At 38.1% G+C, this 17,768-nt stretch overlaps 1 protein-coding gene across 1 annotated transcript; it reads left to right on the forward strand.

The window, feature by feature from the left end:
• Positions 1–267: 267 nt before the first annotated feature.
• On the forward strand, positions 268–1,206 carry LOC118854450 (olfactory receptor 4P4-like). Its single transcript, XM_036764809.1, has one exon. It carries the CDS (start codon positions 268–270, stop codon positions 1,204–1,206), a length of 939 nt encoding a protein of 312 aa, XP_036620704.1.
• The last annotated feature ends 16,562 nt before the right edge of the window (positions 1,207–17,768 follow it).

Below are 17,768 nucleotides of genomic sequence, written 5' to 3' on the forward strand. Positions count from 1 at the left end.
CACTGTCAAATATAATGATGTGTTGTTATGTAGTAACATTCTAAATGGGTATCAGTGCTACTTGCTACAAACCCAAATAGAGGCATACTTGGTCAATTGTTCAGTTTTGTACTGAATTTTCATTTTCTAACATACTTAAATCTTTTACATTTCTCCAAGTTCTGGGAATGGGTTGTAATGTATATTGTCCTCAATTTTTGTTTCTTGTATTTATTTTTTGCTTATATCCTCGCAGGTTTTATTACCGGCCGTTCTTCATGATGAACTATGGAAAACAGGAATAACATCACTGAATTTGTTCTTTTAGGACTTTCTCAAAATAATGAAGTTCAGATCCTGTGTTTTGTCCTATTCTCATTTTGTTATGTGGCTCTTCTAATGGGAAATTTGATAATCATGATATCTATCCTGATCAGTCAGCTCATTGACCAACCCATGTACTATTTTTTAGCTTACTTATCACTTGTAGATGTTTGTTACACCTCCACAGTGACACCAAAGCTCATCAGTGACTTGCTGGTTGAAAGGAAGAGCATTTCCTACAACAATTGCTTGATCCAAGTTTTTACAATACACTTGTTTGGGGCAATAGAAATCTTTATTCTCACAGGGATGGCTTATGACCGGTATGTGGCCATCTGCAAACCTCTGCATTACCAGGTGATCATGAGCAGGCAGAGATGCAATATGATGGTCTTAGCTTCCTTTGCTTGGGCAATTCTGCATTCATTTTCTCAATTTATCGTCATAATATTATTACCCTTCTGTGGCCCCAACGAGATAAATCACTATTTTTGTGATGTATATCCCTTATTGGAACTTGCCTGTATTGATACTCAAAGGGTGGGACTTTTAGTGATTTTCAGTTCAGGAATGGTTGCCTTCATAGTTTTTATAGTGGTAATGGGTTCATACACTATGATATTATACGCCCTCCATGGACACTCTTCTGAGAGCCGCAGAAAAGCCCTTTCTACGTGTGGTTCCCATATTACTGTTGTGATCTTGTTCTTTGGCCCTGTGCTCTTCATTTATATTAGACCAGCAACCACCTTTAGTGAGGATAAAGTGTTTGCCCTTTTTTACACAATCGTTGTTCCCATGCTCAATCCTTTCATCTATACTCTGAAAAATGAAGACATGAAATATGCAGTGATGAATATATGGAGCAGAAATAAGTTTTTAAGAAGAAAGCTCATTTTCTGAAAAAAAAAAGCTGCTTCTGACCAAATTTTCATGACTTAAATAAATCAATAATTCAAAGCCCTTTTAATTGTTCTCTGAAGCCAATAGGATTTAGTCTAGGAAAAGACTAGTGAACCATGTAGTTAGTACAAAGTGTTCTTTTTCAAAATGGAAAAAAAATCGATAGCATGAGTGGCCCAAGATCATAGCAGTCCTAAAAAGTGACCAGGTGAAGACAGACAGACCAAATAGTTCAGTGTTGGATAATAGGTTAGGAAGAGCTTTGTTCATAAATACATAGCAAGAGGAAGGAGGAGTCTTCTCCTCCTTCTTCTTCCCCAATAGTAGACTTTTTAAATCCAATGAAAAGAATACATCTTGAAAACTGTGAAACTGTTTTCATGGGTGAGATAATGTTTTCTCCCTCCAATATCGTTATATAAACATTATGATTGGGGATTTTTTCTTTGAGATCTGTTTGAAACAACTTACCAACTTTAAATTTAAAACTAGTATAGAAAAGTGAGACAAAGGGAAAACTATATCCTAGAGATTTTCCTCAGTCTAACTTAAGGGAGGGTGGGAAGAAAGGACAGAGGGATGGAGGGCGGGAGGGAGGGAGAGAGAAAGAGAGAGAGAGAGAGAGAGAGAGAGAGAGAGAGAGAGAGAGAGAGAGAGAGAGAGAGAGATTGCAAGTAGACAAAAATGGAGAAAAGGGGAAAGAGAAGACAAGGAGAAGAGAAAGGAAGCAAAGGGTAGAGGACAGGAGAGAAGAGGAGAGGACAGGAGAGGGGAGAGGAAGGGATGGGAGGGAGGGAGGGAGGGGAGGGGAGGGGAAGGGAGGTTTGGACATTAGTCAACAGAAGACAGGAGACAAAAGAACCAAGAAGATGAGAGGGAAAAGGAAGAGAAAAGAAGAAAAATGAGATAAAGAATGAAAAGAAGCAAGTAAGAAAGAAAATAAAGGAAGAAAGAAAGAAAAGATGGAAACAAGGAAGGGAAAGTAAGAAAAGTGTGAGAAAAAGTTCTTTCAAGAGGAAGAACAAATATGTTCGTGGAATTTTTACGTCCCTCTTCAGTTCTAATATGATGAATCATGTACTGGTCTTGGAGTCAGGGAGAAATAAATTAATATTTCCCTTTTATTTTTTTCTTCAGTGAAAGCTTTGTTTATTTCAGAGAACTAAAATGGACTGGCAGGCTTACCCTTTGTATTTTACCTCGCTTCTTTGCATTAAAAAATGTAGTACTGTAATTTCAAAGATTCACAACTTACAACTGGAGAGGCAGAAGCAAACGTACCTGGGTTTGAATTCCACTTCTGACATTCACTGGGTGTGTGACCTCAGGAGAATTGATGACCCCTTCCGCGCCTTAGTTTTGTCATCTGTCAAATGATGGTGTTAATGCTTGTTGAGGGCATTTTTTTTGATATCTTTAAGTCTTTTTTTAAATTTTTAAAAATTTTTTATTTATTTTTATTTAAATTTATTTTTAGTTTACCACATACGGTTCTACATAATTTTGAGTTCTAGATTTTCTCCCCTTCCTCCCCCCTCCCTCCCCAAGGCAGCATGGAATCTCATATATCTACCACATATAACTTCACATTGAATTAATTTATACACTAGTCAAGTTGTGGAGAAGAATTATGACCAATGGAATGAATCATGAGAAAGAAGAGACAGAACCAAAAAAAAAAAAAAAACAAACCCAAAAACAAAAACAAAAGAGAAGAAAAAAGGTGAGCATGTAGTGCGCCTCAATCTGTATTCAAACTTCACAGTTCTTTCTCTGGATGAAGATAGCATTCTCCATCGTGAGTCCCCTGGAGTTGTCCTTGCACCTTTCGTTGCTGAGAAGAGCGAAGTATGTATGTAAATAAGATCTTTTTTTTTAATCTAAGGGCATATATTGTCATGTCTTTCAAATTAGATCGCATAGGACCACAAAAGGCAAACCATGAACACAGAGGTAAAATTAAACATGTCAGTGGTCTACATATTTAGACAGACATGTGAATGGCAGAATGCAAACCCCTTCCTTAGAGATTCCTTGTAGCTAAACGCTCATACCATTGGATAGTACCCAGTATACGCTTAAGGTATGCTCATTGAATCAAACTGAATTATACATTGTTGAAGTCCACTTCAATTAGTAAAATGATACATGTAGGAAAATCATTGTTTTCCCTTTTTCTTTACTTAATGACTGTATACCTGTCAGCTAACTTGGTGCCTTACTCTTGGGGAAAAAGCTTAATGAATGTTTGATGAGTTCATATAATTTAAATGGAAATGTATTGAATAATTAGAAGTAAGTATTGGGTCTGCTCCTTTTTGCAATGATAGGTAGCATATGTGAATATGACTTAGAAAATGTAAATTTTGAGAGGGATAAACCAGCATAAAGAACCATAAGTAACGTGATAATTGTACTAAACTATACCTAGTGAAACCTAGGACTTATTATAAAAACAGCCTAACAGAGAAAAAAAAATCTGCTGATCACACCACACATACATACCCACTACGTAGAAAGGTGTGTATGTGTGTACAAACATACACATACAACATGTACAAACATGCATACCTGTATGCACATACATTCATATATACGTAAACACACATATGTAAATACACATATATGCATTATGTATATATGTATGTGTGCATATACACAAACATAAATGAATACATGTGCATGTGTTCAACAAGGGAAATTTCATGAAGGAAATCAGTCTTAAATGGAGATTAAATAATACAATATTGTTCAGTTGTTTCAGTTGTGCCTGATTTGGGGTTTCTTGGCAGAAATACTGGAGTACTTTCCCATTTCCTTCTCCAGCTCATTTAACAGATGAGAAAACTGAGGTAAATAGGCATAAGTGACTTGATGAGGATTGCACAACTAGTTTTTGAGGCCAGATTTGACCTCGGCAACATGAGTCTTCTTGATTCCAGGCCTAGTACCCTAACTGCTACCTGGCTTTCCTGAATAACATAATACTAATTCTTTGGGAAAACTCAGTTGATTTGATTCAGAAACAGAGTGTGATGATGACCCAGTGATTCTGAAAGATGGGAGGTAATATTGATACTCTAACTTAGAATATTAGTCGCTTGACTACTGGATTGTAAACAATCTAGGCATATAATTTCCTCAATCAGCACTTGAAATGAGGCACTAGTCATGATTACCTCTCCATAATATAAGATCCTATTTCCAAACCCAACATTAGGCAGGGATGAATTGGAATCAGATGGAAGGCTAAATATCATGATAATTAGGATTTAATTTTAAAATAAAAGACTATGTTTTGTTATTATTTTGTTCAATCATATCTGGTTCTTCATGACCCCATTTGGGGTTTTCTTGGTAAAGATACTGGAATGTATTGCTTCCCCACTTCATTTTACAGATGAGGAAACTGAGGTAAACAGGATTAAGTGACTTGCCCAGAGGCACACAACTAGTAAGTGTCTGAGGCCAGATTTGAACTCAGGTCTTCTTGACTCCTTGTCTGGTGCTCTATTCCCAACACCATCTACCTAACCAAAAAGACCTTGTATGGAATTACTAATCCAATTAGTGAATGTTTATGTCTTTAATATAAACTGAATCTATATTTTGTCTATATCTAGTGCAACCCAAATGGAACATATTACTAAAAAGAAAAATTCAGGGCACCTAGGTGGCACAGTGGATAATAGAATGGTGGGCCTGGAACCAGGAGGACTCATTTATCTTCTTGAATTCAAATCTGGCCTCAGAAATGTATCAGCTGTGGGACCCTGGGAAATTCACTTCCCCTGCTTGCCGAAGTCTCCTCGTCTAAATGAGCTGGAGAGCGAAATGGCAAGCCACTCCCTTATTGTTGCTGGAAAAAAATAAAATAAAACAAGGCCAGAAAGTTTGAGACATGATTGAAATGACTAAACGTCAACAAGAATTTTTAAAAAAAATCCATTGTTCCTCATGTCCGTTGCTTACAAAGTGCAAAATAGTTATATAAAGTTTGCTCTCTGGTCATGCTTACACGAAAATAAGAACTTCTAAGAGTTTTGAATTATGTCAGTTTTGGTATGGATAAAAATAACCATAAAATCATCATGATGATGTGAGAAAAGCAGCTGGGCTGTGAGTAAAATTTGGTATTCTTCCAATATCAGTAAATACTGAAGAGATGAGGAGGCCTTCAAATTTTATCCTTCAGTAGCACAAAATTCTTGAATCTGTGAGCTTGCTGATATTAATCTTCCTCCTCCATAAATTATATAATTAGAGACATAATGGAACTCAGAGATTACTGTATGCCTTTGATTAGGTCTCAGGGAAGTTAATTGACTTAGTCAAAATCTCACAGTGCACCTTCCACTATAAAACACTTGCCATTTAGCACAATTACTATTCATAACCTTCCGTAAATATTCCTTAGAATACAGACTTAATTCACTAGAGGATTTTGATGTCTTTTAATATTCCTTGGGTACCTTTTAGTCCTCAGGTTGTCTCCCTGTTATCCCATGTTCTGATTAATTTTTTCATCCATATGTCACAAAAATCACACAGTAACAAAAATTTAGTGTGGAAAGTCACAGACTCATAAGTTTTGGTGTATCAATGTAATAGGATACTATCGTGCTATAAGTAATGATGAACAGGGTGGGCAGAGACAAGATGGTGGCTGGAAAGCAGGAACTTGCATAAGCTCCCCCCTCAGGTCCCTCCAAAAACCTATAAAAATGGTTCTGAACAAATTCTAGAGCTGCAGAACCACGGAATAGCAGAGGGAATCAGGGCTCCAGCCCAGGACAGCCTGGATGGTTGCTAGGTAAAGTCTATCGCCTGGAGCTTGGAGCAGAGAGGAGCAGAGCACAGAGTGGGTTGTGCCCAGACCAACCAGACTGGGAGAAGGCAGAACAAGCCCTAGTGCCCTGAATCAGTGAGCTGTGGCAGTTACCAGATTTCCCAAACCACAAGCACTAAAGACAACAGAGAAAGTTAATGGGAAAAGCTGCTGGGATAGAGTGAAAGGAGTTTGCCATTCGACTGCCGTGGGGCAGCAGAGGTGGTGCAGCTCTGAGGACAAAACTACAGCTGCAGCTGCTTCTGGCCAAAGGCCCACCTGGTGGGAGGAATTAATTGGGGGATCTGAGCTGCAGTGCAGAGCCTGCTTAAGATCTGAGTCGAGGTCTGAGTTGGTTCTGGTAGGAGGAGGAGAGCTAGTGTGGCAGAGCTTGCTGTGTAGAAAAAGCTCTGAAAACAAGAGCGAAGCCCCTCAAGCTTGGGACAAAATACTATCTACTCTACAAGCAGTCATACCCCAATGAAAAAATTCAACGGTCAAGTACTTGGCTGGAACATGACCAGGCAGCAAAAACAGACTCAGATTCACAGTCAGACTTTGAAACCTTTCTTTGGTGACAAAGAAGACCAAAACACACAGTGAAAAGATGTCAACAAAGTCAAAGAGCCTACATCAAAGGCCTCCAAGAAGAACATGAACTAGTCTCAGGCCATGGAAGACCTCAAAAAAGATTTGAAAAAGCAAGTAAGAGAAGTAGAGGAAAAATTGGGAAGAGAAATGAGAGTGATGCAAGAAAACCATGAAAAACAAGTCAATGGCTTGCTAAAGGAGACCCAAAAAAATACTGAAAAATATACTGAAGAAAACAACACCTTAAAAAATAGACTAACTCAAATGGCAAAAGAGCTCCAAAAAGCCAATGAGGAGAAGAATGCCTTGAAAGGCAGAATTAGCCACATGTAAAAGTAGGTCCAAAAGACCACTGAAGAAAATACTACCTTAAAAATTAGACTGGAGAAAGTGGAAGCTAGTGACTTTATGAGAAATCAAGATATTACAAAACAGAAGCAAAGGAATGAAAAAATGGAAGACAATGTGAAATAGTTCATTGGAAAAACCACTGACATGGAAAATAGATCCAGGAGAGATAATTTAAAAATTATTGGCCTACCTGAAAGCAAGCCATGATCAAAAAAACAGCCTAGATATCAACTTTCAAGAAATTATCAAAGAGAACTGCCCTGATATTCTAGAGCCAGAAGGTAAAATAGAAATTGAAAGAATCCATCCATTGCTTCCTCAAAAAGATCCCAAAAAGAAAACTCCTAGGAATATTGCTGCCAAATGCCAGACCTCCCAGATCAAGGAGAAAATACTACAAGCAGCCAGAAAGAAATAACTTGAGTATTGTAGAAACACAATCAGAATAACTCAAGATCTAGCAGCTTCTACCTTAAGGGATCAAAGGGCTTGGAATATGATATTCCAGAGGTCAATGGAATTAGGATTAAAACCAACCCAGCAAAATTGAGTATCATGCTCCAAGGCAAAATATGGATTTTCAACAAAATAGAAGACTTTCAAGCTTTCTCAGTGAAAAGACCAGAGCTGAATAGAAAATCTGACTTTCAAACTCAAGAAGCAAGAGAAGCAAGAGAAGGTAAGCAAGAAAGAGAAATCATAAGGGACTTAGTAAAGTTAAACTATTTTGTTTACTTTCCTACATGGAAAGATGATGTGTATAATTCATGAGACCTCAGTATTAGGGTAGCCGAAGGGAATATACATACATATGTACACACACACACACACACACACACACACACACACAAATATATATATAGACAGAGGGCACAGGGTGAGTTGAATATGAAGGGATGATACCTTAAAAAATAAAATCAAATTAAGGGATAAGAGAGGAGTATATTGAGAGAGGGAGAAAGGGAGAGATAGAACAGAGTAAATTGTCTCACATAAGTGGCAAGAAAAAGCAATTTTTTGGGAGGGAAGAGGGGGCAGGGGATGGGGAATGAGTGAATCTTGCTCTCATAGGATTTGACCTAAGGAGGGAATAACATACGCACTCAGTTGGGTATCTTACTCACAGGAAAGAAGGAAGAAGGAGATAAATGGGGAGATGATAGAAGGGAGGGCAGATAGGGGAAGGAGGTAATCAAAAGCAAACGGTTTTGAAAAGGGACAGGGTCAAGGAAGAAAACTGGATAAAGGGGGGTAGGACAGGTGTATTGTGGAAGGGTTTTGCACAATGATACACACGTAGCCTATGTTGAATTGCTTGCCTCCTTTGGGAGGTTGGGTGGGGAGAGAAGAGGGGAGAGAATTTGGAACTCAAAGTTTTAAAAGCAGATGTTCAAAAAAAGTTTTTTTTCCATGGACCTAGGAAGTAAGATATACAGGCAATGGGGCATAAAAATCTATCTTGCCCTACAAGAAAGTAAGACAAAGGGGAGTGGGGGGGACTGGGGTGACAGAAGGGAGGGTTGACTGTGGAATGGAGCAATCAGAATATATGCCATCTTGGAGTGGAGGGGAGGGTAGAAATTGGGAGAAAATTTGTAATTCAACCTCTTGTGAAAATGCCAAAAACTAAAAATATTAAACAAATAAGTAATTATTAAAAAAAAAAGAAATAATGAGCAGGAGGACTTCAGTAAACCCGGGAAAGAAGTGAACTGATGCTGACTTAAGTAAGCAGAATCAGGAGAATACTGTACATAGTAACAGCTACTGTGCAATGACTGATTTTGATAGACTTAGCTATTCTCAGAAAAGCAAGGATCTAAAACAGTTTCAGAACTCTCATGATGGAAAATGCCATCCACATCAAGAGAGGGAAATATGGAGTCTGAATTGATTGAAGCAGACTATTTCCTTTTTTGTTTGTTTTCTTCTGTTTTTTTTTTCTTTCTCATGGTTCCTCCCATTTGTTCTAATTCTTCTATACAGCATGACTAATGTGAAAATATGTTTAATAGAAATTCAAAGGGAGTGCCTATTACATACCATCTTGGGGAGGAGATGAAGGGGAACGGAATTTAGAACTTATGGAAGTGAATATTGAAAACTAAAAATAAATTAACTTATAAATATTAACAGACTTAGTATGAAGAAAACCAAAAGAGTCAGGAATAAAAAAAAAGAAAAGAAAAACAATAACAACAAACAGAAATGTGTCTTTCATATGAACAGGACCAGGGATATGTGCACTGGGACACTACGAGTACTGAAGTACAAGAGGGCCCATTGGTATAGGATTATAGAGCGGTATTTTAAGAGGGGCAACAAAGGAACATTTTGGGGGAGGGGGGCACTCTTGGAATGGATGGAATGGATGGAATGGATGGACTGAGGAAGGTTGGTGCAGATTTCAATCCCAGGATCAGTGTAGGCTACTTAAGCGTGGTCTGGGTTGCTCCAGGCACAGGGCTCACTGAGAAGATAAACCCAGAGGCATCGGGGTAAGAGCAAGGTCATTTGGTTCATGGTTCTCTTTGGTGATTGGTCTGTTTGGGTCTTTCTCTAGTAATAGGACTTCTGCCAAAAGTATAGCAGAATCAAAGTCATTTTCACAAAAGGGAAATTAGTAGTAAACTAGTATAACAGAATTAACGCAAGCATATAAAAAGAAGCAAGAACAGAACAAATAAGATAAAGAAATTAAAAAAAAAATCTGAATGAATGAATGAATGAGAAATGTTGCAATAAAACTAATGTCATTTACCAGTTTTTGTTTGCAGATTTCCAGTGAGAAGAATCCCATCACTGCCACCTGAGTGAGGCCATTCAAACCTGGGGTGGCTTGAATTCTGATGCTTTTCATCAAGTGTAGCCTAAATGTACCCATTTCCTTCCCTTCCATTTCTACCATCTCTTGAATATCAAATTATGTTGAATCCTTCTCCCATGTGACAGCCTTACCTAAACTCTCAGACACTATTACATACCCTATGTTTCTCCTTTTAATTAGGATAAACATAACTCATTCTTTTAATCACTTCTTTTTTTAAAAAAAATAATTTATTTTTAGTTTTCAACATTCAATCCCACAAGCTATTGAGTTTTAAATTTTCTCTGCTTCCCTTCCCTCTCCCCCTTGCCCCACCCAAGGTGGCATGATCTATACAGGCTCTCCTCCCTCAATTCTTGATAATCTTGTTCTATGTTCCTTTTTATACTAGGACATGGTACTTGTGACATAACTTGTACTTGCTCTGAGTAACCAAGTAGCACCAAGGATCCTAAGCAATCTTGCTTTCATGCATGGCACTTATTATTAAAGAGTATTCTATGGTAAAAATGCAGCTGTGTTTCTCACCATCTCCAAGATGCAGCTGTTCTGCTCCTCTTGGCTCCACAAGTTAACCGATATAAAAATAAGTAAAAATCAGAATAACAAAGGAATAAACAAAAAACCCTCTTCCACTGCTCTTAAGAATTTATATACTTCCTTGTCTCTCTTAGCTAGCCTCTAAAACAGTTCAGTTTTGTCACCTACTGTTGAAGAAAATATTTAGTTTGAGGTTTACTGATTTATCCCCCTTGCCCCTCATTTGGATATTTCAATGTCAGAGATTGAAACATTTTAATCTCTATATTTCAAGCACTGAGGAATATACTTTATCCAAGTGATGCATGTTTGCATATGTATACACATGTATGCGTATGCATGTATATATGTGTATATGTGTGTGTACAGGAAAATAAATGAAAGATAACATTAAGACCTCTGATAAAGGCTCTTTGGGCAAAGGGACAGTTAGTACAGGAAAACTAGGTGGTGCAGTGAATAGAGTGCTGGGCCTGGAGTCAGGAAGAGTCATCTTCTTGAGTTCAAATCTGGCCTGAGATACTTACTGTGTGACCCTGGGGAAGTAACTTAATCCTGTATGCCTCAGTTTCCTCATTTGTAAAATGAGCTAGAAAAGGAAATGGCAAGCCACTCTAGTATCTCTGCCAAGAAAACCCAAATGGGGTCACAAAGAGTCAGACACAACTGAAGACTGACTGAACAATACAATAGTTAGTTCAATAGATGGTCTAGGACATTGAAGGTAGAAAGTGATAAAAGAAAGAAGAGTATGGAAAGCTCAGATGATGGTTCAAACTATAAATTTGTTCATCCTTCATAAATGGTTTGTGTAAGATTAAAGCAAAATAAACTGACAGTAGGATTCTTTAAGGGCTCAAAATTATCAAAATCAGCTACCAGTAGCTCTAAGTCAAGTTAAAGGCTGAAATATAATTTTGTAGAAAAAAAATCCTTCTTATATTCTATAACACCAGCCCTATTCATAAAAATGGACACCTCTTCCTACTGTGACCTCTCAAATCTTCTGGCTATTTTCTGTTTTTAAAGCTTTTTAAAAAATAATTATGTGGAGGGGCTCTCAGGCTAATTCAAGAGAATCTAAGGTAGATAGAATTTTGGAGATGTGGGCTCCTCTCATAATACTTCCTCTTTGAAACTGTGTTATATTAAGTGAGTCCTTTCAATCTTCTGGGCCTTAGTTTCTTTATATGTAAAATTATGGTTCAGGGAGAGGGGAAATGGGGTTGAATTAGATGATCTCTAAAGCTCTATGTTTAGATGTCATTCTCTGATAAGAGTTTGGAGCGTTTGTGTGTAGACTGTTGTATCATACCGCCACCTCGTGGACAAAACACTGTCATCACTATTTTGCACTCCATTATTGGCAAAGGAAGAGTGGGTGTGAAGAGATTTAATCCCACTCTTCTCAGCTGACTGTCCTCCAGTTGAAAAATAGTAAAGCAGGTGGGCATTTACTTGAACACAGCTTGAAATAAATCTAAAGAGCAGAAGAGAATTAGACAATGTGCGAAAACTAAATTGGTGTGCATAGTTCTTTCTCGGGTCAGGGCAGGGGACTTTCTGAAAGGAAAGGTAAGATTGCCTGGTATGCATATGCCTTATATTCTGCCCTACAAAGACAAAGATATGGTTTTTTGGAGTTTCAGTGTGTGGTGTGTTTAGGATAAATTAAGCACAGATGGATTTTCAAGCGTTAGATTAAAGCCCACATAGTTTTCTAGTTTAATCAGATTAACTCAGTCCCAAAAAAAACTTGTCATGAGGGAGACTGGAAAGAACATTGAGATAGAAGTCAGATGACTCGACCAAGTCATTTGACTTTTGAAACCTCATTTTCTTCATCTGACAAATGGTCACAGATATACCTGGAGTACTGAAATAAAAAAAAGGAAAAAAAAACATACACTTTATAAACCTTAAATAGCAATGTAAATTGACTATATGAAATGCAAAATGACTCAGTTTCTTCCTCTATCAAATAATGGTATCTAAATGAATGTTCTCTAATGCCCCTTTATTTTTCACCAAGCTGCCTTCCCTTGGACTTTATCATGACCTCAGGAACCTCATCATTTTGCAAAATCATGTCAGCCCTAGTATACTGATACCTCATTAGTATGATCTGCTTCCAAGCCCCCTCTGATGAGAGGGCAGAGCACCGAGTTCTTCCCAGAACCTGGACAGAAATAAGGAGGGTTCCCAGACCATCTATTAAATTCCCACACAACTGCAATCCTTTGTACTGTGGTGCCCATGCTGGGACCTTCCCCTTTTCCTCCTCCTTTGCAGTTTCCTTTTGCATGGTTGTTTTCTTCCCCATTTGATTGTAAGCTATTTGAGTATTGATATTGTCTTTCTTTTTTCATATTTTATCTCCAGCACATAGTAGGCATATAATCAATGTTTGTTGCCTGACTGACTTCTAACTCTCACAGTCAAATGTCTGAAGTCCCTTCCAGTTCAAACATTATAGGTAAAAAAGTCCTTTTTAGAGCTAACATTTTATGTTTTCTGTTCTCTTCCAACTCGGGTACTTCCCAACTCTGACATTCTATAGGCAACAATTCTGTGAGCCTTCTGGGCTGTGACATTCTATGTTTTAAGATCCATCCCAGTTCTCACATCCTATGTTCTAAGTCCCTCCAAGCTCTGATATTCCATGTTTTAAAGATCCCTCCAAGCTCTGACAATCTATGTTCCAAGGTGCCTGTCAGCTCTGATCTGTTCTAATGTCCTGCTACTGAAAATTATGTGGATTCAGTGACCCATTGTTCACAGCACTGCTTGCCAATCAGTGTTGGGGGAGGCTCAGTTGGGGTGACACCAACTGTGAAACTTTTTGAATTACTTGTTCTTTGTCACATGCCCCCCATCTGTGATGTTTGTACCCCTACCTTCAAATTGTCAGGGATTTGCTATCTTGACTCATGAGTGAATTGAATGTAAGCAGAGCTGCACAAAGCTGTCAGCCTCACTCTCTTCCAGAGTCATCAAAGGCCAGTGGCAAACCAAATGTCAAGATAAATTGTTCTCATCCACCCATTTTACTGGAGGAAGTCTTAATATGCTTGGGGCAGACACCTTGCCTAACTCAATGACAGGTTTAATTCCTGTTAATCACCCCCAACCTGTTTTAGCCCATCTGCTGAAACAGTTTACCTGTGTGTGGCACATGGTAAACCTTTTTGGAGCCATAAGTGAAAGATGGCAAATAACATTGATTATTTTTCTTTAGAGCAATAATCAGTGACTACTGGATTGTACAACATTCTAGCCATGTAATTTCCCTAATTAGCACTTGAAATCAGGAACCAGTAGTAATCACCTTCATGCAGCATATTATCCTGCTTCCTACCCCAGAATTAGGCTGGGCATGGATTGGAGTAAGATAGAAAGCTGTATATCATTATAATTAGTAGTTAATAGATTTCAAAATAAAAGACTAGATTTTGTTGGTGTTGTTCAGTAATTCCCAACTATCGCCAAGACCGTTAGGGTTTCTCTTGACAAAGACACTAGAGTGCTTTGCCATTTCCATCTCCAGTCCATTTTACAGATGAGGAAATGGAGACAAACAGAGTTAAGTGACTTGCTCAGAGTCACACAGGTAATATGTGTCTGAGGCTGCATTTGAACTCAGGTCTTCTTGACTCTAGGCCTAGCACTCTATCCACTATACCACCCAGCTGCCCTAAAAGACTACATATGGAATTACTAGTCAAATTAATAAATGACTATATCTTTACTAAAAATTGAATCTGTACTTTGTTTATAGCTAGTACAATCTAAATATGACATATTAATAAAAGAAATAGAGAATCAGGCCAGCTAGGTGGTATAGTGGATAGAATGTAGGGCCTAGAATCAGGAAGATTCATTCATCTTCCTGAATTCAAATCAGGCCTTAGATACTTCCTAGCTGTGTGACCCTGGGCAAGTTATTAAACCTTATTTGCCTATTTACTCATCTGTACAATGAGCTGAAGAAGGAAATGGAAAATTATTCCAATATTTTTGTGAAGAAAACCCAAAATAGGGTCAAGAAGAGTCTAACAGGACTGAAATGACATAGCATAAAAAAATTAAAAATCAATTGTTCTTTAGGTTCTATGCATATGAATTTTGAGATACATATATGAAGAATTTTGAGGATTTTTGTGAGGATTAAGTGACTTTCTTAGGGTCACACAGCTAGTGAGTGTTACATATCTGAGGTCAAATTTGAACTCAGGTCTTCCTGACTCCAGGGCTGGTGCTCTATACACAATGCCACCTAGCTGCCCTTTTTAAAATTATATTTTTAGTTCTTCAGAGTTCCATCATACCTAATTATTCTAAAATTCTGTGGTCAATTCATTCCTTGAAACTCTACTCTCTTGCCTACAAAATGGGATAATGTTTATAGCATCTACCCAATAGGGATGTTAAGAGCCTAGTAAAGGCGTGTTTGGGAAGACTTTTACCAATATGGAAGTGAATCATATACAAAAGACAAAGGAGAACAGGTTAACCTTCAGTAGGACTGAACACTCCAGAAGTTTAAGTGAAATGAATAATCTTTAAATACTAAATATTTTATGTACTACAACATCTGATACACTAAAAAGCCTGAGGAAAGGCCAAGTTTCTTCCTGTCCTAAAATCCTTAGTCTATATGTCTTACCATCTACAAGCTCAGGTTATCTTATTCTCTTCCAGTCTTGGCACCCCCAGATAGCAAGCTGGCATATCAAAGACTCAAAACCATCTGTCTCACAGAGTTGTGGTTAATAAATCTTTGAGTTGAGGAAAAAATGGCTCAAGTTTCTACCAAAGTCCACAAACTTGCTCATAATCTTACAACACTTCATGTCATTTCGGTCAATTCAGGTTTGAAATACTTTCTAGCTGGTTGTCTGCATTTCTACTTGGATTAGAATACTCAAGTGAAAATGTCTATGATAGGAGCTGTGCAAAGCTGGCAATCTATATTTATGTAAGTTAAGCTTGGAATTCACTTTGCCTTTTTATGTCAGGGGTTTAGGATAGTACCTAACAAATAATGGGTGCTTCTGTATTTCTAGATTTTTAAAAAATATTGTGCATAAGAAAATCATAACCAAGTGAATTAGTCTAAGTCTTACTATTTCAATAGCTCACTTATATTTAAAGAATGCCCAACTTACCCATTTTTGCTGGTATTTACGACATCCGCTCTCACCCAATGAAAATGCATGCTTATCTCAAGGTCATTTTTTCTAGTAGTAGACAAATCCCTTAGGGATTACCTAATCCAGCCTCCCAGCTAATATAAGAAACTTTTGTACAATAGCCCTCATGAATGGGCTTTGCTTAGGTCCCAATAATAGGCAGCTTAAGAATTCAAACAGCAGCCTGTTCTTAAGCAGCTCTAATTGATAAATTCTACTTTCTCAAGGACTTCAAATCTGCTTTTCTCTAGCTTCTAATCACTGATTCTATTTGGAACACAAGCAGAATAAACTGCATATTCCTACATAAGACTTCTACATCTCAGGGAGGCAGTGATGACATGCTCCCTTTAAGCCACTCTTTATTTGGTAAAGAAATAAACATCCTCAAGATTCGTAATTGCTCTCCAGTTTGTTTTCTTAATGCAGTGGTTTTAACTGAGCACAACACTAAGATGTTTCCTACTATGCTGAGGGGTAGGGGCAGTGGTTCTGATGGGGTGCTTGTGCTTGGACTCCAGTCCTAGGACAATATCTCTATACAGTGCAAAGACCTTATCTCTGGCAATAACTCATGAGTGGACCTCAGTGAGGCAAACTTTCTCTCTCTGTTCCAAGAACAAGCTGACCTCTGTAGAATTTCCCTTTTATGAACAGGACTATCTTGTACCAGCAGAACTATCATATACTGATTCCCATAGTTACCATATAAAATCCAGAGGTCAAGCTATAGACATCAATTCCCAAGGCTATCTTGTTATAGAAGGAGACGTACAGATGTACAGACCCCTTAAAAGTCCCCTCTTCCTTCCCAGGCCATGCCAAAAGTGAATGATGCCTATGCCAAGTTTGCAGAAACTCTACGTTACCACCTAATTAGCATAGTTGTCATAGAACGCACTAGCTTTTTCTATGTAAGCTTTAGCATCACTCCTGTTAGGTTGCAAGTTCCATAAGGATATCTGCCTGCCATATTAGGGTTGTAGTAAACTTTTTGCCACTTATCTGGAAGACTGTTTGAGTGTGAGAATTCTTTACATACAACTTCACCCTGAACCTTGGCATTTTGGGGTCCCTGCACCCCTAAAACTGCGCCAGTCCTATCTCCCATGCTCTGGGCAAGTTTAGAGTTTTTTTCCTTGGGGAGTGGAAGTGAAGAGAAAAGGGACAGTTATGACATTATGTTGACTCAAGCTTCCAGTCATCTCAAAAAAACTAGTCCCTATACACTAGAGGAGACAAAGTGCCTTCATTAAAAAAAAAGTTAAGATCCCATTTATCAAATTAGACCTAGTTCAGTCACGGAGATGATGCTAAAATAAGCAAGGTCTGTTTCTTCAAGGAATTTACATTCTATCTGGTTGAGATAGATAACTAGCAGCTTAATGCATGAAATGTTCTGAAAACAAATATTTCTTCCACTGAGGTTCTGAACAAGGGGCTGTATGGCATAATGTGGCTGAAGTTCTATGTGAACCTTGGTATGTCAGTGCTCTCCTCAACTTTTTAGAGTCAAGTGAAAAACAGGTGTTGACTTCTGTTGGTACAGGTTCTTCCCTCTCATTAATAAGCACTTCCAACATGCCATGGAGTTCCCTGTGTCAACTGGATTACATCTGATTATGAAGAGAACTTTTCTCCATGGTCCTTTTCTCCTTCCCAGAGGGCAGCTGGTGGTCAAGACCCACTGTTGTCACCTTACTCACAGAAAACTTCAGCTATGTAAGGGTCAAAATGCCCAAGCAGACTATAGGCTTGTTTGTACCCTAGGACACAAGACTTATGTTATAGGAGACTCCAACACAGAGTTAAGCCTTAGAGCAGCAAGGCTCTAACAGACAATGATAGAGGAGTAGAAGGCCCATAAAGGACCTGAGAAAAACTCTAGCTGTCACTAGGCCCTATATACTGGTATTCAGAATTTTTGCAGTTGTTACAAGAGCCAGCATACTTATGACCACGATTGGCTTGAGTGCTAGTAGTTATGAAAGCAGCCTCTGTTAATCATGTTTGAAACTCAAGTTTCAGAAGAAAAGTATGAGAGCAGATTTATATTTGATGTGTAATTTTTTCCATAAAGGCAATACAATTAGGTACCCAACATCCTACTTTATATCATTATTCATGAAGAGGATTAAGGAAAGCCAAGATGAAGCAAAGACAGATCTTCAGTTTAGTGTATTTAAAATTGTGAACAACTAGGCCCTAATCCAACCCCTGGTGGTTACTAACT

Source organism: Trichosurus vulpecula, chromosome 6 (genome assembly GCF_011100635.1).
Source record: "Trichosurus vulpecula isolate mTriVul1 chromosome 6, mTriVul1.pri, whole genome shotgun sequence".
Taxonomy (NCBI): Eukaryota; Metazoa; Chordata; class Mammalia; order Diprotodontia; family Phalangeridae; genus Trichosurus; species Trichosurus vulpecula.

Coding starts and splice junctions, on each gene's coding strand:
- LOC118854450 (XM_036764809.1), top strand. CDS start 268: ATGGAAAACAGGAATAACATCACTGAATTTGTTCTTTTAGGACTTTCT.